At 36.3% G+C, this 26,419-nt stretch overlaps 1 protein-coding gene across 1 annotated transcript in view; it reads right to left on the bottom strand.

Moving 5' to 3' along the window:
• Window positions 1–26,419, bottom strand: part of STK32B (serine/threonine kinase 32B) — a 129,713-nt gene that overhangs the window by 48,419 nt on the left and 54,875 nt on the right. The window contains exon 4 of the mRNA XM_065735778.1: window positions 9,476–9,649. Coding sequence (XP_065591850.1) covers window positions 9,476–9,649 — 174 coding nt within the window. The remainder of the gene's footprint in view (window positions 1–9,475; window positions 9,650–26,419) is intronic.

Below are 26,419 nucleotides of genomic sequence, written 5' to 3'. Positions count from 1 at the left end.
CCTCCAAGACAAAATAAATAAATAAATAAATAAATAATATTAAAAAAATGAAATACACAGAATAACTGAAATAAGCTTAGAGAGTGTAATGTGATGAAATATAAAATAGTCACTGTGAACAGAGAAAAGGAGAAGCTGATAGTTTCTGTTATTTTTATCATTAGACTAGAGAGCAAGTCCTTATCCTGCATCCAGAACTGTGCCAACGTTTCATGTGCATACCAAGATGAAGAAATTAATGAGTGAACAAAGGGGATACAGAGAAATTTGAAAATAGCTTCTAGAGTGTTGTCTTGAGGAGCACCCATAAAGTATGTTAAAATGCAAAGCAAAAAAGTAAAGAAGGGAAACAGAACTAAACACTTGGCAATCTGTAGATTAATTACAGGCTGTTCCCACTAGTTGTTTCATAATGTGACTATATTAGTGAGTAGTGTTATAAATTATATTTCATATTCTTCTGTGTAGCTGTGAAGTAAAAAATGTACAATTCAGCTGGAATATCAGAGGTGTGCTGAAAGATGCTGAATGAATTTCTAAGGGAATAAGGAAGCCTAAATTGGCAATATCTTCTAAGGAAATGTCTCCTGTTGCATCACAAACAATCTTCTCAGTTTCTGAGACATCAGAATACTGCTGTCATGAAGAATTAATGTAAATCTGCATTTTATGTCATTTGCATCTTTTATCATTTTGCAATACATTAAAATGTAGATTACACTGTAAAGAAATCTCCAAGGGAATGCAAGAGCACTCTGTGTATATATTGCTCATCCAAGCTGAAGAAATGATGCAGCCATTAAAGTCAGAATAGCAGAAAGAAGCAATCATCCACCTGTTTCTGTTGGTTTGTACTTTGCTCACCCTGAAATCTTCTTTCTCCATATTCTTACTTTCCATCTAAATACTTTCATCAGAGATTTTATATTTGTTCACTAGTTACAGATAAAAAAAACCTTGAGCACAGTGCATACAAATTTGCTGTTTTTGTGGACAGAACATAACTGTGTACAGCAGTGATGTAATGGAATTTACAAGACACTATTAGCAAACACTGATATGCTATCAACACAGTGACCCTTGCTAGCACACAGGGGTAGCAAGTAGATGCCTGTGCTAAAATCACTTCAGAAAATAGTGATTTCTTAAAGTGGAAAACTAGCATAAGCCTAGTAATATTTGTGGATGGAAATCTGAGATAATCTTGAATATAGAGCTCTGCTTCAATTCTGTCAGCGTCTCTTACTTCAGAATTTGGATCTATGAAATTAAGTCATGCTCAAAATTGTAATACTGAAGAGGGAGGCGAGGGAGAGGGGGAGGGAAAGAAGGAAGGAAACCATTTAACTTAATTAGCCATGAATGGGGTGATAAACTGTGGATTTGGAGAACATGTACAGTATTTTAATACGTACCATGTGTCCTGCTGAATACTTAGTAAAAAACTTCTCTTACTTAAAGTTAGTTTAATATGAAACAACTGTTAAAGAAACCCAGAAGGAAAGGAAAAACAGTAACACAAGCAGGGGATGGCAGCTTGTTTATAAGAGTGTGGTCTCTTCAGAACTAGGAACAACTCATATGAAAGTCATATACCCAGAGCTGACATGCAGGTAGGTTTTGTGAAAGTCTCTAGCAGACAGACATATATGAAAAAGCCAACACAATATGCTCACTGGCACAGTGACTGACAAATGGGAAATGCAGAGCATGGAATTGCCTAACTTCTGGTTGACGTCTACATGGACTTTACAGATTCCCTTCAAATACACTCTACAGAAAAGTTTGTGCTGGGCCCAGGGCAGAAGTGAACCTGCTGACATCTCCAGGATGCTGTCTATCACACTTAACTACAGCAGAAAGATTTATGGCAAGGAAACTCCCCGTCAGCTTTTTATTATCCATTTGTATTTGTACCTGCTGACATGACAGAGAATCTGAATTTGCCTGGCCCTCTGTTTCTCTACTCCCTTAGAAGCGAAACTACTTGAGAATGAAAAAATTAGTGGCACTGAATTCTGCTGGTTTAAAAGCTTTTCATTGCTGTCTGTAACTGCCTGATCATCACTTGTTACTACTTATGGTTCTACTTCTTTCCAGTGGTTTCTGGTTCCCAAGTTGCTTCAGAATTGTAAATGATCTTTTACTCTTTTGAGTCACCCCAAAAACCATTTAGTGGTTCTCTTTCATTCACTTATTGCTGTCCTGTGAACCTAACAGTTTTCCATCATACTTAGCTATGAGCAACATAAAGGGCTGATTACCTCAGTGAGAATGAAGTTATAACTAATTGGAGCAAATCAGACATGCAGGAGTTCACAATATTTGTGTGACACTATTGGGACTTTAGATTTGAATATTTGAAATTATTTTAACTAATTTATAGAAGTTCATAAGTTCATAAGTTCATAAGGTTGGAAAGGACCTATAAGATCATCTAGTCCAACCATCCTCCTATCACTATCTCTACCCAACTACTAAATTAAGTCCTTAAGCACCTCATCTAAACGCTTCTTGAACAGCGCTAGGGATGGTGCCTCAACCACCTCCCTAGGCAGGCCATTCCAGTGCCTGACCACTCTTTCAGAAAAGAAATGCTTCCTGAGGTCTAATCTAAATCTTCCCTGGCGCAACTTGTGGCCATTCCCTCTCGTCCTGTCATTACTTATCAGGGAGAAGAGGCCTACCCCCTCCTCACCACAACCCCCCTTCAGGAAGTGGTAGAGTGCTATAAGGTCTCCTCTGAGCCTCCTCTTCTCCAGACTAAACAATCCCAGCTCCCTCAGCCGCTCCTCATAAGACTTGTGCTCCAGGCCCCTCACCAGTTTTGTTGCCCTTCTCTGAACACGCTCCAGGGCCTCAATGTCCTTCTTGTAGTGAGGGGCCCAAAACTGAACACAGTACTCGAGGAAATTATTAAGAATTAGTAAGAAGAATTAGTAAGAATGATACTGAGCATTAACATGTAGATTTATCTGAAAATAATGCCTCCAATTTATTTCCATGGAAACATCAACAGATGTAAAGAGCACAACAACACTATTTGATAGAGCAAATTCATGGCTACAAAACACTATTTTTCAGCATAGTCACCCTTGTTAGCTGTGTATTTTAGACAGCAATGGACAAGAGCCTGCAAGCTGTGCTCATAAAAATCTGCACCATTGGAGGTAAACCTCTGTTGCTATCACCCCTGCTAAAACACAGTTTACTGTGTTTCAGATAACTAATGACAGGACAAGAGGGAATGGCTACAAGTTGTGCTGGGGAAGATTTAGATTAGATTTGAGGAAAAAAATTTTCTCTGAAAGAGTGGTCAGGCACGGGAATGGCCTGCCTAGGGAGGTGGTTGAGGCACCATCCCTAGCGCTGTTCAAGAAGCGTTTAGGTGAGGTGTTAAGGGATTTGGTTTAGTAGCTTAGTGAGTAGGGATGGTGATAGGAAGATGGTTGGACTAGATGATCTTGTAGGTCCTTTCCAACTTAATGTATCTACGAATCTATGAATCTATGAATCTATGAACAGTACCCACCATCTCACTGTACTCAAATTCACTGTTAGATCTCCATAGACATTCAGCAAGCACTGACGAATGTCAAGGAGTCCCATTTTACTCACACAAAGAATTAATGACACACCTTTTTTCATTTGTATTACCATGTTAGACACCATTTTGTCAGATTGTCCCTCTGCTGCCATCTGTCATGCAGCAACAAAATATAAAAGAATGTTAGTGGGAAAATTCAAATTCTACTGCCATAACTCCAACATCTGCTTCTGACATTGTGTGCCAATATAATAAAATAACAGGCATTACTTTCATATCAGCCCTGTTACATAACTTCTTCCTCCAGATCAAGTTCTAAATCATATCTATGCTTATTTTTGTTTTTGTCTAAAAAGATAAACAAGTAAAAAACAATAGTAGTGACAAAATATCAGTTTTTTTAATGAAGAACACTTATTCTGTCAAGCTCTCTACAGCACAAAAAAGGAGGATGAGGTTAGTATAGATTGTTTTTCCTGCTGGAAATTTCTTACCTAATGAAAACTGGCCAGGTTTAGTCTGTGATTCAGATATACTCTCTCCTAACTTTGATCAGACACCTAAATTTTAAATGATGTGAGACTGGTGGGAAGTTTTCCTTGACTAAACGAAGTATTTCATGTTAGCACATTGTTACAGCTTCTCGTTATAAGAAGGATGATAGAAAGGACCAAGAATCAGCTTCGTTTAATCATTTCAAGTCTGCAAGGAACTGAACAGCCTTCTGTTGACTGCAGGGTGGATGTCCTAGATATGGGTTGTTAAAAGAGAGAAGACATAGGGGGCACCCTTCGGTGTTTTCCCTGAGTGATAAATGTAGAGTACACAAGGTCCATGATATCAGTCCCAGTGGCAGTTGTACACAAGTGCTTTTACTTCATTACTCATCTCGTCTCTAGAATATTGGGATCTCTGTGTGTTTTCAAATCAGCTTCATTTGTTTGCATTATACTGCCTCATCTATCCAATAGTTTTTCTTTTTTTTCTTTTACTCTTGCCAAACAAGTAACAGTAATTTGTTCTCATAGGTAAAGAACTCCATTCTAAAGTTGAAAGGCTTGTACTTTGCTTATTCATATCTGGTGATATGTAATTCTTTTTTTAATGACTCAACTAAAATTCAAAAATCTTTTGTGCACAGAACTGGTAAATATCATTCTTTTCGATCAGTGCTAGTTTGTAAGCATTCAGCAGATTTTCTGCACTTCGTATTCACATGGCACTTTTTAAGCTGTTTTTGATATATCTTCTAATTTGCTTCTCTTATATAACTTATTTTGCAATTTGTCCTTGAAAAAAATGTGGGATTGCACTTATTTAAAGAACATAATACAAGGAAATCGAAGAGACTTGGGGAAACACATTAAGAAAATTCAATGAACAGTCCGCTAGTCATGATCCTTGGGAGTATGTATGAATAGTAGCCACTGTATGATTGCTTTTTTTTTTCTCCAATTTGTCTGCTTCAGAATTTATTGCCTATTCCTCTTAATCTGCACATTCTTAACAGCAAAAACAAACAAACAAGCAAGTATGAGTACAAATATGAGATGAAATTTGTAAGAAACTGAGACCACTTTACTTGTCCTAGTAAACCCCAGATTGGCACCGTTCTGATGATGTCTGCAGAAACCACCTAAGTGAGTCTCTGTTTTCAAATAATTTCCAAAGCTTATTTACTACTTACATGCCAAATGGACAGTGTTATGAAAGGAACATTTAAAATAAGACTTCGTTCTTTCGAAGAGTAGTCTTCTAAGTGAAAGATTATACTATTAAAGAGAGAGACTTTCATCACTTGGATGTATTACCTTATTTCACCATATCGCTGGGCACCTTGAAGGACTCATTGGTGATGAATGTCAGTCTCCTGTGCTATAACACAGCCTAGTAGTGTTGCACAGGCAGCACGTCTGACCTAGCCTTTAGCAGCAAAATCCCCTAACTCTGCAGTGGGATACTTGGTAGAGTGGCACATAATGCTCCATTATTTTCTGCCCTCACTTAGCTGCTGCTAATGGCTTCTGAGGGTAGAACTTGTGGAGATGCAGAGGTAACCACAGGAACTGCAGAGCACATACCACATCCTGAACTAATTCTGTGCTTCAACCGAAGATTTATTTAGACAGTTACATAAGTACACGCACACAAATTATTATACATTTAAAAATAAATAAATAAATAAATAATAATAACTGGATATGCAGATCAAACATAGACTCCAGTACGTTAAAACTTGTGCTGGAAAGTTACTACAATTTCCTTTCCAGACATTTGCCACAGCCAGCCTCCTTTCTGACCAGATGAAACTAAGGGAACCAAACAGTGATGGAAAGTTGAAAGGGCAACAGAGTTAACACTTGCCCACTTGGAAAGAGAAAACCTGATGTGATCAGTATGAGTACATTACTTGGGCAGCAGGCACTGTGCTGCTCTGAGCCAAAGCTCTGGCTGCAAGAGCATCCTGGGAGACACAACTGCTGCTGGTGGAAGAAATAACTGAATGAAAATGTGTATCCAACTTCAGTGAGGAAGTAGGTGGTTTTATTGAAATATATAAACAGAAACATTTGTGAAAGGAGGAGGTTGAGTTACTCAAGTATGAAATAAGTTCACTGAGCCTTTGATGGGAAAACTTCTGTCAAATATATTATTCACTGACATTATACAGACAGCATGGGAAAGAATGCATTCAGACATACAGTCCTGAAACCTGTCAGCTCATGCAGTGTGCCAGATTCAAACCAACATTTGAGAGCATGTGAGACTACATGAACTGTCAGAAGCTATTCTGTGTGCACTGGATCCAAGGGTCCATGAGAAACACAGCTTGTTCAGATTTTAAATAACTGGTTTTAAATTTTAGAAGTTTGGAAAAAAACATCATTCTAGCAAGATTGTAGAGAAATAAAAGTTTGTGATTTAGCTTTTGCCAGTGACTAAAGGAGCTATCTTAGTATTAATTTAGCTGCTGTTTAAGTGAAAAATGTACCCAGAATAATCTTCAGATCATAACTTGAAACTTGTCACATTCTTTCTTTAAAAGTGCTTATAATTCTGGCTGAACATCTATGAAACTGCAAATATTTACTACCAAGCTGCAAGTGAGAGACACACAGTGCAGCATTCTCTATTGTGACATAACAAGTAAAACCATATTTGCAGGATGCAAATATGGATTTATATACAAATATGCAATTAATTATAAGGCTATTTTCATTAAAAACAAACAAACAAAAAAAACCAATAGTAATAGTTTTTGCACAATTAATGTTCAAAGTTATCTCTGCAGAAACAATATTTGTATTCCTGAAATGATTGCCCCATTTAAAATATATGAAACTAACTGCCTCAGCAAATGTAGAGGCATTGCATGTTAGCTCTGATGAGAATTGGCATAGCACCAACTTAGGCACTCATACGTTCATTCAAACATGCCTTTATAGCTCCTGCTTCCCTTGCTTCTACCTCTTTTCCAGGTAAATTCCTGGGGCTGCAGGCTAATCCTTAAAAAAACTTCTGTCACTTTTCCAGATGCAACAATAATGGAAACCTGTACACATTTCACACACATCTGTAAATATTGAGAAATTCAGTTCCTGACTCACACATCATATATTCAGCTCTCTGTAATGCCATGATTTGAAAACCCACCTACCCAGTCTGATGAATCATTCAACCACTCTTCATAGCACAGACAAAATTTAGTAGTAGGCTCTCTCAATGACTCTGTGACTCACTTTTTTTTTCTATTGCTACCAACATGCTCTTTAAAAGTGAAAGATGTAATACAGTTTTGTAGGTTAACATGTGAATGCTGGCTAGAAGGACTTTGTCATAATAACAGTGCTGACTTCTTCTTAGACTATGGATAAATACCAGCCAGCTCACTGGTGTAATCTCTGACAGAGATGGGGTATTTGCAGCAGTAAAGCAACAGCAACATGTTTTTATACTGCAAAACTGCTTGCTCAGCTCCTTAGACAACTGAAACTAGAAGTGCCTGTCCTATTGGAGTGGTTTGTAGCAGCTGAAGGCCTGCCACAGTTGAGGCCAGGGAGAAAGCAGGACATGATGGATATTTCTGAGGAAATAATTCCTTCTATGATAAGTGAAACATCTGGGATGTTCTGGGACTTGGTTGGACAGTGAAAGCCAAAATGGTCCTTGTGCCATAGTTGGGTTGTTTGGGAAGCAAGCAGTGAAGTGCAAGAGCCACATTCTCAGGTTCTCAGGTCTGTCAGTTTCTCCCCAGTAGCACAGGGGGATGGGATAACCAGATCCTACACACCAAACCTAACAAAATAGCCTGCAAAAAAAAAAAAACCCACAGGCTATGAAACAGGTTTTCTATTCTGTCTCGTTTTGGAAAAACTGCCAGTGTAGAGTGAAAGCAAGAACTCAGCTCTGGAATTTGCCACCAAATGGAGCCCACAACCAGTTCCAGCTGGGATCCTCAACCCTCCCACCTGCCTGGGTACAAATCAACTAGTTTTAAAGTCAATGATGTTACACTGTACTACAACAAGTGCAAAACAGAAAATTCAGTAGAATTGTTTACTACGATAAATTAACGCAGAAAAGAACAGAACTGTCTTGCCCAGTTCCACAGTTGGACCACAGCAATGCATGTCCTGTCAGAAAAAACTACCAACAGACACACTAACTTAAATTCAGCCCCTCGTTCTCTCAAGACATCCACAAACTTTCAGGGACTTTCCTGTGACACACTTTTAGGTCACAGGCATGTAATAAAATACAAGTTTTAATTACAAACTAGATTATTTCATTAATGTTTTGACAACCTACCTACATAAAATGTCTCATTAAAATGAATGTGAGAAAAATGCTCATCAATTTGTTCTTCGCGGAGAACATTCTTCAAGTCATAGAAACAAAGGTCAACTGAAATTCTGAGCCCAACTTTTAAATTATTCACTGGTAAAGGAAATTGTGTGCAGAATGCATAGAAATGCACAAAAAATGCTTGCAACATTTATAGGCTTTTAATTTCAAGCAAAATAATAGATGCAATATTGTCTTGGATTTTTTTTTGTATAGTTTTTTTTATAAATGACACATTAACTACTGTACCTCAGACTGGAGAAATTTTATACTGATATTCTCTCTTCAAAAGTCAGATCACGCTTTTTATTAGCTCTTTATTATAAAATCATGAGGCAGCACTGGCAGGCAGATAGGATGAAGAATATCTATTAAAGCATTTGAAAAATATGTTTGTACTTGTCACTGAAAGATCTATGGCACAGTTTAGTTCAGCTTGCTCTCCAAATCTCACATCCAGGTTTGGCAATGCAAAAATTAATAATTTTTCTATTGAAGCCAGTGTAAGTTAAGGAGAAATATCCTTTACAACAATAAAATAGAGGGTCAAGGCCTTCATTTTATAATTTCACAGTAGCTGTGCTAACATAGATAAGAATTTACCCAACTGTTTCATTTAAACAGGAGGAAAACAAACAGGCCTCAATGCAATGCATGACACAATTTTTGACATAAATACTATGATTGTCAGCAGTTAAGCATTAAAAATATCAGGCTGTTGTAATCTAAGAAGTGCAAAAAAGACACAACATCTATTCCTGTTCCATTTCTACTTGTTCTTATTTTTCCCCCCTTCCTCCTTCTTGTGACCTTAGTGCAGATTCTACATGCTAAAAAGTTACTAATTCCCAGCCTTTGATGTTCTGACCTTTCTCTCACATTGTTGTGTGAAGTTGTTACCCCGAATTACAATTTCAGGGCTTGTTTTGTGTTCAGGAGGACTGAGGATCTGGAGAACTGAAATTAAATTAAAAGCAGCCAGAAGGATGTTACATGCTGTATTTAGATGTAATCTGATACATGATAAAATTCCTTTGGTTTGCAAATAGAAAACAGCCCATCCCTGAAATGAAATTCTGTCACCTGTGAATGATGTGGTATCTCTGCAAATAATCCAGGGAAAGTGCCAGCTCACAGATGTACAGTTTGACAGTTCCTTCATTAAAATGGACGTTTTGCTGCAAATGGTACCGCAGGTCTCCTCCAAGCAAGAGATCAACCACCATGAACATGTCTTCTTCATCTTGAAAGGAATACCTGGAAGAAGGAAACACAGTTGAGACTTCAGGTCAAAGAAGCAGGTGCAGCATGCCCCAGGGTAGCTCTCAGAAGAAGATGTGTTCATGGGAAGTTCATGATTTACTCAAAAGGCACAGACTGCTTTCTTTGATTGTTGTAAGACTCTGTGTCCAAGGAGGACTTGGGTTGCTGTAGCGCAAGTATCTCAAGTGTTTTAACCATAACTTAACACCTTAATGTTTAAAATATTCTTCCATACTTCAAAATAACCATATAGACACTCAGTTTGCAAAATAGCTTACTATGTAGCAGCAATAAAATAGGAAGCCTTGAAACATATTTGGTATTAGGCGCATGTGACTGTAGCTTAGTATCTACAGAAGATGACTTTGCAGGATCAAGAGCTGCTGTCCCAGCAGTATATTCCATGTTCAGTAAATATACACAGTGCCATAGCTGAATATTTTCTACATCTTCTAACATAACTCCAAATTCAACAAGAAACAACACTGCAATCTTCCTGCTTAACCGTTTATATTTTTTTCAGCCTTCAACTTATATCTTACAAAATTGCAGAGCCTTGACGATTACCAACTGAATTCTTTTGGATATTTTCCCAGAACAGCACACTGAATGCTACAAGGGCCAAATTTTGGTCTGATTTAAATCCTGTAAACCCAAGAGTGTAGCCAGCCAAGGTGTAGTGTACATAGTGCTCAGGCAAGCAGGATTTTCCACGTGTTTCTGCCTACCTTGGATAATCTGCCATCACTCTATTTTCTTCCAATCTAAGTAAACTGATAGGAACTCACTGGTTTTCATTTCTGAATGCAACTAAGACACAGTGTTTCAGAGTTCCCAGATGGGGAACAGTGTATAACTTATTTGTAATATGAAGTAACTTTACAGTGGTTTGAGTATTCATTTTGTTGTGAAGTTATATTCAGTAAATATGTTTGCTACAGATTCAGTCATTCTGAACTGTAAAATACATAAAGAAATGAAAAAAAGAGTAGCTTTCCAGAGGAAAAAAAAAAAAACACCAAAAACAAACAACAAAAAAAATCCTGAAAAGTCTATATTAGATTATTTTAATTGACAGTTACAGATTCCCTTGCCCTCATAGGCCTGCACTTTCTAAAATGAGGAACTGTTTAGGATTGTCACAAATGGTTTGTTTTGAATTTAAATGTATTCTATTCTTTCTGAACACAGATCTTAGAAGCATCTCTAGATGCTCTGCTCTCCAGTTTCATTCCTGTATGGCTGCCAAATGCTGGGAGGTGAAAGCCATTTCAAGAAGTAAGCATTAAGCTTACTTCTCAGTATGTCAAAATCATGTTGGAACAACATGGCACAAGGTATCTGCTAACCTCTAGAGACTCCGAATTTCAGCACACAAATGCTGAAAAGAAAAGGCTTCAATTATATTCAAATTAGTCAGAATGTTGTGCATTTCTGAGCCTGGAGCATTTGCAAAAAGAAAGATTAAATACACTGTTATGTTTAATGGTCTTTTTCTTCTCTCTCTCTCTCTTTTTTTTTTTACACTGCTTACTGCTTTATTTTTTAAATGAAGTAGTTCTAACTTTGAGCAGATGTAATGAGAAATGCTATTTTTTTCAGCTACTACTTAAGTAAAGAGTAGGTTTTGTCTGGTTCCTTCTTAAGTTATTTTAAAAAAGGAAAATAACGGAAATAAAAAGGCAGTGATTGAAAATTCTATTTATATTTATAAATAAAATACCACATTTATTTCAAAATTAAAGACTTCTCATGGTGTCTAGAATAACATGATTACATGCCAATAATGCACATATGATGCTACTCTGATCAGAAGAATTAAAATGTCCTGAATATTTTCTTTAATGATTGTGAGGCTGAGGATGAAGACTGGGTAAGGATGTACTGGTGTTTTAAATTCAAGAACTGTTGCCACTTCTGGGAAAATAATTACTGTGTTTGAAAGTGTATTCATAAACGTTTAGTCCAGACAAAAGCACTACTAGAGTGATCCAAGAAATCCCAAGTTTCTTGTGATTGAGAGTGGGGAAATAGTGGCCCTGTGCTATCTCCTCATGCAAACTTTTGGTGCTACTGTCAACCATCAAGGATTTAAAAGATAGTTAAAAAAAAAAAAAGATAGAACTGGAAAGAACTGTTACCCTATTCTATTCCATTACTGGCAGGAAAAGCTATTTATTATCTCTTTGCAGTTATGTTCAGGAGTGTGCATGTTATTTCTACTCACATTCCACAACAACTGAAGAGAAACGATGCTCTGTCAGAGCAAACATACATCTAGCCTGGGAGTCATGAGAGTGCACAGAAAAGAGCAAAGAACAGAATGGAGATACATAACACTTACCTCCAGGACTCAGACAACATTCACATCCTACAGGACTTTCTGGATCTTACTTTGACATGTGGGCATCCAGGTTGGGATGAAAAGAGATGGCTTTTGCCTTGGTACCTGTCAGATTGTTTGTTAGGATCACAAGCAGTTTTATCCTGTGTCTATCTCCCTTATAGAAATCCAGTATTATCCAATCTCTACACAAGAAATAAATCATACCCTTTTAGCTTCTTCCCTTTCAATATTTCAATATATAAGTGGTTTTGATTTATTAGTCTAAGAATTGAAAATTGAAATGAAATTGATAGCAAGTGAAATATTAGCCACCTGAAAAAATGAAACTCTGAAACCATTGCTGCAGGCAGCAGAGGGGCTGGTGGCAAATCAGCCCCCTTCAGATCAGCTTTTTGAGCAAGCACAGTAATTTTAGTTCTGCAAGCTTATCTGATCAAAGACAAATGACATTCAAAAAGATTTTTGAGTAAAATCAGAGATTTTTCAGGATTTTTATGTTAACTGGGTAGCTGATAAATACTGAATACTGAATGAATTACAGCTCTGTGACTGATACTGAATACTATGTTAATGTAAAATATATTACCATTCTGCTGTAAAGCCAAGATTTTAAAACTCTCTGAAATGAAAGAGTAAGTGGCTTAGAGTAATTTCATTTTTTATTTTCCTTGTTTTTTTTTCTCAGATTAGTGTCATGAGCCTGTTGCAGGAAAGCTATTCTAATTACAGAGCTTGCCTCTATGTCCCTTTGCTTGAGAAAAGTTTTAATGCATTAGAATAAGGTTTCTTCAAATTAAGATAAAATAATAATGCCCCTAGCAACAGTGAGTTGGATTTTTTATTATCTTCAGTCTGGAAGATAAATTACAATTGAACAAAATCCTCCAAGGAAACAAATTTAAACAGAGCACTTTCTGAATAAGTTGTATCAGTTTTCATATTTGTATCTGTATATTTGTTTTAATAATATCTATTATTGAATTTATATCATATTTATATTTGTTGTTTGTATCTCTATCTCTCCACAAGGCAATTACAGATGTATTATTAAGATCATTTTTTCCCTTTATAATTCCCATCATCATATTTAGCCAGGGTAATTTCTTGTAGAAATTCTTTTAGATGAGACACCCACTATCCAAAGTTTTTCCAGAAGAAAGGACATCATGATTGATATTTTGAGTACAACTTTAAGTTAAGAGTAATATACACATTATAAAATTTGCATCATTGAGCCAAAACCAAACTTCATAAATCCAAGGTAATCAGTTAATGCAAGACATGAACATTTCAGGTATTCAGATAAGATCTCTACTCGTTACTGGGTATGACAAATGATTAAGTGTTGGCAGCTCCTAATTAGAAAGAATCATTCTCTAGTTTTCCCTTGGCAGCCTTAAGAGGAGGAGGTAATTTTTTTTAACAACATGAAGCCTTTAATGATTGCAGATTTTCTTGTGTGCTGGAAAAAGCAGACAGAATATAACACATCCTGAAGTTCTCTTTTCATCCCAGAGCAGTGCAATAGTGCAAAACAGAGAACTGCAACAGTGCACTGGTCTCAGTGCCTTGTGAGGTAATCTCTGAGAGTTCTCAGTATTTGAAGTAGGGCTGCTCATTATCAGCCTAGGTTAGCAAAGCCTCGAGGAACATTTCAAACACAAATTCCAACAAGGAAAACTCATCTTTAGTTTGTGTAAGCCAGTTCAACTTGTCCAAGAGAAGGCAGGCAATGGTTTAAACTTGTTAACTAGTCAGGCTGGTCTCCTGTGAAATCATGTTGCTGCATCTAGTCTGCCTAGTAGAATCTTGTAGAAATTTCTGAGATGTGTCTAAAAACAGTGTTAGTGTAGCACCTTCATGCTGTCCTGTGTGTGATTTTAAGCATAGAAAATCAACATTTTATCTTTCCTTTACAAAGTAAAACACAGAGTCTTACTATTCCTGAAAAGGGTCAAACAGTTGAACAAAAGAAAAAGTCAACTGGTAGTCTATGCATGACATAAGATGAGGTGTACATTTCAGTTAACAGAGAAACATAACAGATTTTATCTGAGCATATTATAAAGAACAATTACAAAATTAGTAATGTTTTACTGTTTTTTCCTTTAAATCTAAGGTAATTCTTTTTGTTATAATTAGTAAGATAGTACATTAAAAGCTAACAATATTAATCCTTATATTAGGTTTGATTGCTAAAAGCAACTTCTATGACATTTGAGTATAGACTGGTATACAGCACTTCTTAAAAGTCAAAGATAACGCCAATGATTTTGTGAAGTTACAGGCAAATTACATCTCCATCGTGTACAAGTAATGTATTGTTCTGTGATTAAAAAGATTCTGCTGCAAAGATCCTATGTGAGAAGAAGACAATTACTGTCAATATTATCATTATTTCTTCATATATTTGCCTTGCTTTGTTTTTTACTAGTCTAGCTTGTGTAACCAAGTTGTAGAATTGTCCTTACCAACTGTTTAGCAGTAATATGGCCCCCCCGAGACTTTCTGTACTGAAAATGAACACTGAAGTCAAGAACACCTGAGTTCTTTAAGACTTGAATAATTTGGCATTTGACGAAGAACTTTACATTGAAGAGAGAATAAAAGCAAAGGTGCAAAATACCCTGTTATGTGTGGAACAGTACAATATAAGCATAGTATAGACTGCTATAAATGTAGATGTGTATATGTATGGGTATAAGGTGAGAGCCAAAAATAAAGTCTTCATTCTTCAAATCATTACAAACTTGACTGTGCTGAAAAGGTAAAATGAAAACTATTATATTCACTGTGAGTGGGAAAAGCAAATATTTATCCTTATTTTATAAGAAAAGAAACATTCAAACTAAACAAAGAAGTGTCAAGTTTACGTTCACTACCATGACAAAGACAAATATCAAGAGAAAAATAACACAAAATTTATGAATGCTATAAACACAAGTATGCAAGTATTATGAAGGAATGTTTGAAATGTTCCTTCAAAACACCTGTTTTGCTTACATTTCTGCAGATTTCTTTTGTCCTTTCAGAAAACAGGTAAGCACTGCTTATTAGAATTTGCAATTTGTGCCTGCAAAATACTTAATAGAAGCCTACTGTTGCAAAGAAACGAAACTACTTTTCTTTCAAGCTCAGAAAAACAAAAGTCATCTCTCCAAATGCTGCTGAGAACAACAGAAGATTACTTCCTTTATAAATATGTAAAGCATACCTTCCAAGATTATGTTAAAATCTTCTGAGAACAGAAAAATTCTTCTATAAAAATATGTTGTTTATTTTTATTTGAAATATCTTATCAAATTCTATTCAGATCAGATGTGACCAGATGACAGAGATCAGAGGGTTGTGATTGATGGCACAGAGTCCACTTGGAGGCCTGTACATAGTCGTGCTCCTCAGAGATTGGTGCTGGTCCGGTCCTGTTCAACAACTTCATCAATGACCTTGATGAGGAGATAGAGTCCACCCTCAGCAAGTTTGCTGATGATACAAAACTGGGAGGAATGGCTGACAAGCCAGAAGGCTGTGCTGCCATTCAGTGAGTCCTGGACAGGCTGAGAGTTGGGCAGAAAGGAACCAGATGAGGTTTAACAAGAGCAAGTGTAGAGTCTTACACCTAAGGAGGAACAACCACAAGCACCAGTACAGGTTGTGGGGTGACTTGCAGAGAGGAACTTTGAGGAGAGGGACCTGAATGCCCTAGTGGATGACAAGATCGCTAAGTAGTAAGGAAACAGTTCTGAGTATAAACTGTACTAAACTGCTCTTTACAGAGCCCTTCTTTTTTCCATTATTTTCAGAGATAGTCAAAGGAGATGGATCTGATAACTGAAGTCAGCCAGAAAGAATTTAAGTCCTCTAGAGCTAGTCTCTTCTGTTTTGGGAAGTCTTTAATAGGGTCAGTACATTACATTAAACTCTACATTTTGCCTGCTAAAGAGTGTTCAAGAAACACATTAGATGTGACACATGGTTAGTAGGAATTGTGTCGGTAGTTTGATGTCTGGACTTGATCTCAGAGGTCTTTTCCAGCCTTAACCACTCTATGATGGTAAACTTTTCTTTCTTTTTTTGATTAGTTAAAGCAAAAATAATATGGCCTTCCTGATTTATGCTGATCTTACAAGTGTTGTCCCTTGACAGAGCTTTTGGTGTGTCATTTTTGTTCGTTTGTTTTCTTTGTTTATATTCTTCACAATTGCACAGGGTTGTGAAAACTTTGTTAAAAAAAGCTCTTTCCACATCAAAAATCACTTTCTTCCTCCCAGCAAAAGGACAAGAGGTTTGATATGGCTCTCAGATCCCAGGAAGGCTATGCCTCCACTGAAAAAATAAAGAAAAATAATTCTAATGCATTACATTATCCAACTTCAGTGTCATAAATCAGCCAGAGCTCCAAGTAAACCAGTGCACTCTATAGCTACCTAGATCCTAGAACAATCAGGGGAACAGTAGCCTTACTCTATCCTCCAAGCAGAACACCTGGCACAAGTATATATAGAACATGTGTTGGATACATTTGTCCAAGAATGAGATTTTATGATTTTATTACATTAAAATAATAATGAACTTCAATCACGCCTGTTTTCTCTTTCTTTAATTTTTCTAGGAGTTGCTGACAATGACTCACTGATCTTTACTCATTGTAATGTTTACCAAGAATGATATTCGTGGTCTGTCAGTGTGCTATTGAAGAAGATAAATAATCAGATTTCATTGCCATTCTTAGATTCAGCATCTCTTTTACCCAATTCCAGTTATAATCACAATAAACAGCAAGATTTGTTATAAAACTCAGATACCTCTTGCCATCTTAACTTACAGTTGAGTTTATCAGGTTGATTCAGGGACATCACAAAGAAGAAATTCCAGTTGTCAATGACAATTGTTCTATCTCATCCTAGAGATTTGAATATATTCTGCCAGACTGTCTGCCAAAACTTCAAGGTTTACTCAATTCTTTTTGTTTGTTCTTTGTTTAATTTTAACATGAAACAGTGATGTTATCTGTGGTAACATCGCTTGGTGTAACTGAGGTACAGTGAGAAGGAGAATGTCAAACTATCAGGAATGAAGGAGAGGCCCCAGTGCCAGCAAAGAAGATCCCATCTTAATTCAGCATTGCTATCAAAGATGGTCATTAACTCTGGAGCTTCACTGTGAGCCTATGCTATCAAGTATGCTGTTCCCAGAAGCAAAAAGGAGTAGATATGAAGGAGTAATACCGAATGCACACATTCTTCCTTGCATGTGCTGTTTCCCAGCTTCCACATATAGAATTTCTTGAGTATTTTTTTTTATAAAGAATACCATGGATATTAAATCTGTGTAGTAGCTATCAATGGATTTACTGTTGTCTTTCAGGAAAACTTCCCTGGCAGCATAGCCTGACAGATACAGCTTGCATTATTGGCCAGGATGATAAGATAGGGAGTAAGTTGGATGCAGTCATCCTGAGCATCTCCTTTGAAGTATTTCCCTGAAGAGAGTTTGCATCAGAATCTTCTGAGCCTAGACACAGCTACAGAGATTGTAGAGGTACCAGTGGCTGCAGATATAGCAACTTTGGAAATGGGTAGTTCAGACACCAAGGTGGCTGCATATGGGAAAATGAGAAAGAAAACCTGAGTGGGATGCTTTTCTTCTTCACAGCCCACTATCAGAGGAGCCTAGAGCCTGGCCAAACACTGGTTCAGGCAAGAAAAGAGAGGGACAGTTTCCAACAAAACATTTTCTTATTTGGCACATACAGTCAGAACATTTGATTCACTTTGAGTTTTTCCATAGAAAAGAGTTCCCTCTGGAAAAACACATCCAGTCCCAGTGACAGCAAATTTATCTCCTTGAATGCTGAGAAAAAACCGTTATAAGATTTTCCTTCAAGTTGTATTTATCTTAATTTAAGTAATAATTGCAATGTATCTGATGAGACATTAACTAAAGCCTCTAACATTGCCTGATGGCAGTATACACACTATTGTAATTTAAAGGATAAAGACACTTTAATGCACAGATACACAGGCTAAAGCAGTAAATTTATCTTCTGACAGTCAAAAAATCTGAAGAAATCATCCTTTGTAAACAAATGGGCTGAAAACGGTCTTGATTACTGATGAAATAGAGAAAGCAACGCAAGAAAACTGAAATTCTGAGAATGAAGCTGGATAACAGCCTAAATTCAAGACTAACAAGAACAAAACATTTTTTTCTTCATATTCTTTTACAGTTCTTATGTGATAAAAATATTTTAGTATTTACATAGTCATATTGTTTTTGTATTTATATGTTGAGCTGTGTGTAAATATGGAGCCACCTAAGTAGAGCCCTGAGTATTAGGCTAGCAGGATAAATCTCTGTCGTCTTTTCCCCCTTTTGTAATGATCACAAAATTCAGCAGCCTCTCAGGCTTGCAGGGAGGAGGAAACGATGGGTGCAGAGCAGACTGTTGGTCTACTGTGCTGTTTTCTGATTCTACCACTGGAAAATAAATTTTACTGCTCACTGCAGATGTGGCTGGTGTGAAAAACTGAAATGAAAAGGAAGACATCTTTGTAATCATGGTCAAAGAGAACTGGTCTTCTGTTACTGCTTTGCTTTTTGTCAACAGCATCCCACTGTAACATTAGCACAGTTCCTCAGCCATGTAGAGATTCTTGCAGTCCAGGTTCCCAACAATGGAGCAATCAGTCAACACAAGTTTAGGATAGAACAAACTGTTTAAAATGGATAATTATGAGGGAACCCATCTGAAATTTCATTTTCTTTATTCATCAGATTATCACATAAAATGAGGGGAGCAAGTGCCACTTGTTCTCCTGTCACCAGAAGACCTATTTAGCTCCTGAAAGAGTACAATGGCCAGCACGCAGGAAGGTACTCTGATGCCTATGTGGATGAATGCACATCTCAAGCCCTGGCTAGGAGAGAGACAGAAACTCCAAAGAAGTATAGAAGTCTTTTTGTAGTGGCTCCCACTGTCAAGCTGGGTTTTTGACACACAGTCAGCAGAATCAAAATCCTCTCCTCCCTTCCTTGTCCAACAGGTGCTAATACAGGTCTCACAATCCCACACCGGACTCTGCTCGCAGAGCTTTATCATAGAATCATAGGGGGTTGGAAGGGACCTCAAGAGATTATCGAGTCCAACCCCCCTGCCAAAGCATGTTCCCTACACCAGGTAGGGGATATATACTGTACTGCTTGATGCTAAAGCATGCCCTTTCTACTTTGGCTCTGCAATCAAATTCTGTCTGCTGAAGTTAGAATCACAGACTCATTAAGGTAGAAAAAGACCACTAAGATCATCTAGTTTAACCATCAACCGATCACTCACTATGTCCCTCAGTGACACACCTCTCAAATCCTGAACACTTCCAGGCACAGTGACTCCACTAACTTCCTGAACAGCCTCTTTTCAAGGCCTCACCACTCTTTCTAAGAATTTGTTTCTAATATAGAACCTGAAACTCCTCTGGCACAACTTAATTCCATTACCGTTTGTTCTATTGAGAATTGCTTTTCCATGAAACCTCCCTTAATCAGTGAGCAAGAACTTGACCATTTACATTACTTCCTAGAAAAGTTGATCCAGTTTGGAAGAACAAGTCATCTCTCCTGCTGGGTGACAGATTTTTCAAATGCAAACTCAGGATTTTTGGATCATAGTGGACTGGTAGTTTTGTTACTTATGAAATAATGAAAGAAAGTCAGAATTCAGTCAGAAGAACACACAAGTGGATCTCATCTGTAATGTTGAATTTGTGATGTGGTATACGTAATGAAGGTCTGTGCTCAGAAAGATAAGGGTAAAGCATGAGAAGAAAATTCTCAAATGAATCATCAAGGGAATAACGTTAAGCTTAAACATGTGCTAATACAATCATTCTCCCAATTGTTAGACTGTAAATTACCTTATCTCACAGCTTCAAGGCTTCTGTCATAATTCAGAAGAGAAAAATAAATTGTAAAATCATCCATTGCATTCACTGCACAAAACTTCACAGAACCCTATAAAAACAGGCAAAGTAATTACTATAGCAGTAAAAAAATATATATCTTTAAAGGACGGATTTAAAACATCCATAAAGAGTTAGGCATCATTTGTTTCTTCCTTTGCCACTGTTATGACCTGCTTGCTTCATTATTGGTGCAGCTGATGCACCAGTTCTCAAAAAGATGATCCAGTGTGAATGGAAAGGGAAACAAAGGACATCAGCAATTAGTGAAATGTTAAAAGGGTAAAAACTGCAACATCAGCTGATGGCAGCATGAAGCCCTCAAGGCACCAGCAGAGCTGAATTTTGGTTTATGTGCCATTGGCATAAATTGTGTATGAACTGAATATTTCAGAGGTAGGGAGGAAGCCCTTTGAATCATCAGGGTTTCTTAAGAGTGCACAGAAAAAGGACACTGGATGTTCATACCTAAATATGAATATTTTCAGACTGACAGTATAACAACTGGGATAGTTACATCTTCTGCACTTTCTATGAGTCCCTAAATTTTTTTTTCAGATCAGCAGCACAACTGATTTCTTTGCATTGATGATGTGTTTACACATTTCTCAGACTAACTGTTGTGTGCATTTGAATTTTTCAAATATTTTGAGGTATACATTTTCCTCTCAGCTAGAGAAAGTCTTCTACTTCTCTACCTCTCTAGTCTATGGATATGGAGGGGATTGGAGGAGGAAAGCTAAAATGCTGGTTTAGCAAGTTAGAAACTTCACCTTTACTAGTAGCTCAGACTTCTTTTCTGGCATTTCCAATTATAAAACAAGAAAGTTACTACAGCACATTTAAGACCAAAAAAAAAAGTATCCCATTCAGGTTATTTTCTGACTTTGTCTATGTATACCTCTAACATCATACTCTGTTTATTTGATTTTCAGCAGAGATCTCCCCCTTATTTATTTTTTTCCCTTTGTCTTTTATCACTTGCTCAAAATCTGAATTTTATAACTAAAAGGAACTCTGGATGATAAGACTTTATAATAGCCACTATTTTTCTCATTTTCCATGGTCACAGCAACTACTATTTCTATCAGCACAAAAATGAAGAAGAGCAAGAAGTACAAACAAATAATATTGGCTGAATCTTTACTTCATGAAGTGATAAATGCCATTTTAAAAATGCTAGATTAAATTTCTAATAAATCACATTTTTAAAATCAGCATACTGCTCACTCTCAGTTCCAAATTTTGTAAAACTGAAGCAATTTCAAAATGCAGTACTCCTCATTTTGCCATCAACTTCCATTTTCATAGAGTACAATCAGTGTCAGGGATACTACCAACTTAGAGAACCAATCCATTGGTTAAAAAATAAAACTGCTCACAGCTCATTAACATTCTGTTTATTAAATCATCATTGCTATCATCTCTCAAAGAGCACGGGGAAATGTTTCTTTTCACGAAAGCTATTGCTCTTTACTTCCTCTCATTCCAGAAACTAATCCATTATCTCAAGCCACATCCTGATTATTCTGTAAGCCTCTGACTGTTGAAGTTCAGTTTACCAAGTCATCAAGAAAATGTGCATTTGCAACCTGCCCGCTCCACCCTCTCCTTCCACCTATTCACATCGTGGGAGAAATTTTTAATGCCACTGAAGAAAAAGAATATCATGTTCATATGAATTAATAGACCTCAGTGCTGATAATTGATTATTAATTGCATTCCTGAACATTATATGGGCAACATTCTCACCCCCATTCTACTAATAAGTATTTAAAACACTCAACTAACCTGAAGTTGCTGAGAAGTGTTCATCTCATTGATACTGGAACCTGATATTAAAAAGTTGGGATTTCCCAATTCCTATCAGTAGATACACTCCAGCATAAGAGTTCAGCCCATCTCTAACACCAAATGTAATAAATTGCAGTTCAGTGGTGTGGTGTGTACTAGTTAATTATGTGAAATAGTGAATGTAATTGTATTTCTATCTAATGGCAGATTTTTATTACAGACAAGTTTTTGTTAGTATGTCATAGGTGCAGCTTTTCCTTAAAATACTTCGGTAGAAAAGAGGGGTGTTAATAATTCAAGTGATGCAAAATTAAAAAAAAAAAAAGGAAAAGTTCATGATCAAAAGCAGAATTTGAAAACCTATTACAGAAACTTTACCTGAATTTCCAATGTAGTGCCATTATCTTTAATTTTGCATATTATGGCAAATTGTTGAAAATAAATATGATGTGCAAGAATCAGGAAACCTGAAACCCAGGAAAAAAATTGACTTGTTAAACAATGAAAGATAAAGAAAATTTGTTACTAAATAAAGAGTGTGCTGCTTTTGTAGCTGAATTACAAGATGTTGAAACCACTAACTACTAGTCTTAGGGAATGAAAGTGATGTTCTACCAGAATGGAATTTGAAAATTCTGGGAAATTTCAAGCTTTTGGGATGGATGCAAGGGACAATCTGTGTGTTTTTCAAAGTAATAAACTATCAGATCAAATGTTGGCTATTAATTGGATGAAAAAATATTTCATCTGATCTAAAATACCCATTTCATACTCACACATACAATTCCTTCAGTTTGCTAAAGTGAAAAGTGGATGTTCTGTACACTTGCAAAAGAACGCTGAGGAGGAGTTTGTGAGCAATCAATTAGCTCAACTTTCCAGTGGTAGTACTGACTGCAAGATCCCATTTTCACATTAATGAAATGACAGTTGATACTGACAAATTAATTCCCCACTTTCTCTCACAGAAGTACCGTTATTTCAAAATTGTCAGTGAATTTAACTTTTGGAATACAGTTCAGTATAAAAAGATTTCAAGGTTCATTTTATTAATTAATCAGAAGCATTTTTCTCAATAAGGTCTTCAGAGAGACAGTTGCATTTGGGCAGTAGAGAATACAAAAATTGATAAACCACATACACTCGTGTATTGCCCAAACCATTACTGAATAAAAATAGCGATTTAAGGCTTTCATTTTTCTTCTGTTTTTTGAGAATTTTAATTATTGTATTCAAGTTCTTCACAGCTACATGACAGTGATGTGCTAAAGTGATGTTCTTCAGAAGTGAATTTGTTTTCAACAGTTCCTCATTTCCAAGAACTGATAAATGAAAATATGTGGAGAAATCATATCAAATCAACCAACTAACCAAACAAGAGCAGCCTTTCAGATTTCTGTGATAATTCCACAGATCTATATGTCTTTATTCCAGTATTTAATTACCCATTTTATGAACACTCTTATTTCAGAATTGCTTCTGAAGGGCTCATACTACTCACTACTACTTATTCCCTTCTATTTAAAAATGTTCTGTCCAGAAAGAATATTTTAAGCCATTGGAGTACATGGCACAACGGATTACTTAAAGAACATAATTGTTTCTGAACTATTTTTGATTGAAACACTTGCTGATTTTAAGATGAAATATAAGTTCTGCAGTCAATGTATCGAATTTACTAGTTACTGTTTGCTGAAATGAAAGCATAGGGAATGCATAATGAAGTACTTCCTATTCTGCCTTTGATATGAGCATTTAGGCCCTTGATTTGGAGGATGCATACACATGAATAAAAGAAAGGATATACTCCAAAGTTTCATAGTTAATTTCAGAATAACAGAGTTGTGGTTGTGTTATTATTTCTGAATTTTTCTACGTAATGGAAAGAAAGAAGGTGGAATTAAATTTAAGTTCAACTCTGGGATTTGAATTATGGATGGCTGTGTTATTTTGCCTTTCTATTTGTATAAAGATAAAAGCTAATATTCTCCAACAGAATTGAGCTACTCAAGGAAAGTTAATTTACAAGCTTTTCATTTTTTATAGAAGATTGGAAAACAAATCCCAACAAGCAAGATTGCTTCAATTTCTACATAGAAGAGAACATCGAAGGAGAAAAATAACACATGAAAATACATAAAGAGAGAGAGCAATGAGGACAAACAGTATCTCAGCAGGGAATTCTTCAGTTATTTGTCAAAACTAATCAGGTAGCAGCACACAGAGCAAGTCAACTACTTCCTAACAATTGAATGATGTTCCCAAACAAAAAACAAAGCACAACAAGAATGTTTTGGGGAGAACACAATATGGCTGTTGAAACAGCAGCTTATTCCATCTGTTTGAATGAACTTCAAGTATCTTAGGTTATAAATAAGACAAAAAACAGCTTGAGAAGTCTCTTGAAGATGCGCTACACATTTCAGTTTATCTTCAGCAAATAGCATTTACGTACCACATCTCAAGCAATGAGGCTGTGGATCACATACTGCAAGTGTGCACTAGTACTTCCTCCTCAGCTCAGAGAAATTGCTACTGTTCTTTACTGTTTTAAGAAATGCTCAATATAGCAAAACTCTTATACATTCACTTAAGAGGAGAGATGAAGATTCTCTTCGTGAAGACTCTCCTCCTACTACACTTGACACACAGGAATGGAAAAAGACACCCATCAGGTTTTTCAAGGTTTACTCAAAACTTGCTCTGAATTTTCTGGTTGTATTTTTTTTTTAAGCAGATCCAGGACATCTTAGTCAGCGTGCATGGAGCCATAGGTGAAGGCAAAAAGAGTAGAAAAGAAAATCTCAACAATTTCTCTCTCTCTGCTCCTGACATTACTGATATTTGTCCTTCCCATAATTACAGATAAAGGAAAAAAAAAAAATAAAAGGATGAGCTGCAAGGTTCTATTTCATTCAGTAGGAGACATCAAAAGACTTTCACTATTCTGGTCATAAACTTCATCCATATTCTACCCATATACCGTGGCTGTCTCAAGTAGTTGACTGGCCAAAGCAACCATCAGTTTCAGGAGCAGCCCGGGCTCTCCAGCAGAAAAGGAAACACTGGTACAACCTGATGCCATCCATTCAGTCACCGATTAATTGGTCCTTGTTCTAAGGGTCTCAGTTTGTTTGTAAATAATCAAAGACATAAACTGAAGTATAACCAGACATTCTGGAAATTTACCAGTAATTTAGGATAGATCCTTACATATTGTAACACCAAGGAAAATCAAGGGTTTCCTAGCTTCGACTATCATCAATAGAAGATACAGTCAACATCGGCCACAAGTGCAGTATGTCTCTTATAGGTACATCTGTTCAGGGCACAAAGTTACTAATTTGTTGTTCCTTTCTGTAAAACATACGTGCACCAGTCAAGACAAAAATCAGTACGGATTACTTTATACTGCTATGCTGTGATCTGCATTTAAAAGAGGACCAATATTTCATATTTGTGGGCCAGATTTGGTCAGGAAAACGCAATGGGTTGTGTATCACAACATTTATGAGAGTATTTTAATTTTATGAGAGAGACCTTAAAATATCTCATTTTATCTGCAATACTATCATTCATGCTTCTTTACATCCTGAAATATTCAGTCAATAAAAATGACCAGTCTTCTTAAACTGATGCATTGTCACAACATTTTTAGAACTAAATCTCAAAATTTAATCAATTCTGATCACATGCAATCATTTCCAAGATTCACTTCAATTTAAGGAGAGGTACAGGAGGAAAACAGAACATCCTGGCTGCCCAGCTATATACTTTCTCTAGTGTTGCTGACAAATTATCATATACATTGTATTTTCTATTTTTTGATTGTATGTATATTATATTTAGAAATAACTAGTGAGTTATCTCCACTAGTGCACTACACAACCCATGTCAGAGTAATCTGCATTTGACTGCATAAACTAGATTTCAGGCATTTAGTGAATCAAACTCACTCTTAAAATGGTTTTCATGGAAGAGTGTACAAAATTCTCAGAAATGTATAAGCAAACTTAATATACTGAAATAGAAGTTCCTGTAAGAAGCTTCTGGAATGTCCTTAATTATTGAAAGCATTGCTAATTTTTTTTAAAGTAATAATAAATAACACCACTGATATCAGAATTTTTCTATGGATGTGAAAACTGGATTTCATTCTGCCCTGTTCATGCGCAGAACTTCCATAAAAAAAAATCTCATCCAGAAAAACTTTAATGGAGAAGGTGATTGATTATTCTTGGGTTATAGCTGCAATAAAGAAAAAAGTAACAGATATTTTTAACACATTATTTTTCTATCCAACCTTCGTTTGTAGATGTTAAGGCTGTAAAACAAACTCCTACTCAGTACAGAATGCAACCATAGTTTATATTACAGAATACTCTGAGGTCAGTATATATTTTATAAAGGAAATAAAAAGCAAAGATCATATCAACTACATTGGTCTGTCTTGGTGTTAAGCACGTACAGCAGACATCAAAAGAAAGATTATCTGGCTCAAGTTAAATTCCCTCTCCAAATCTACTATCAGACCAGTTTGCACTAGGAGGTATAGATCAAAGCTGAGCTCTGAAATCAAGTTGCCTAAATCTATAACTGATTAACTAACAAGGAGCATTCAGATGATTTCCATATTTTAGTTAAAAAAAATCCCACAGAAAAAAC

This window comes from Cyrtonyx montezumae, unplaced genomic scaffold (genome assembly GCF_038088225.1).
Source record: "Cyrtonyx montezumae isolate F1298 unplaced genomic scaffold, pur_monq_1.0 scaffold_2, whole genome shotgun sequence".
Lineage (NCBI taxonomy): Eukaryota > Metazoa > Chordata > Aves > Galliformes > Odontophoridae > Cyrtonyx > Cyrtonyx montezumae.
Note: the sequence above shows the minus strand (reverse complement) of the source record. Positions and strands in the feature narration are given on the sequence as shown.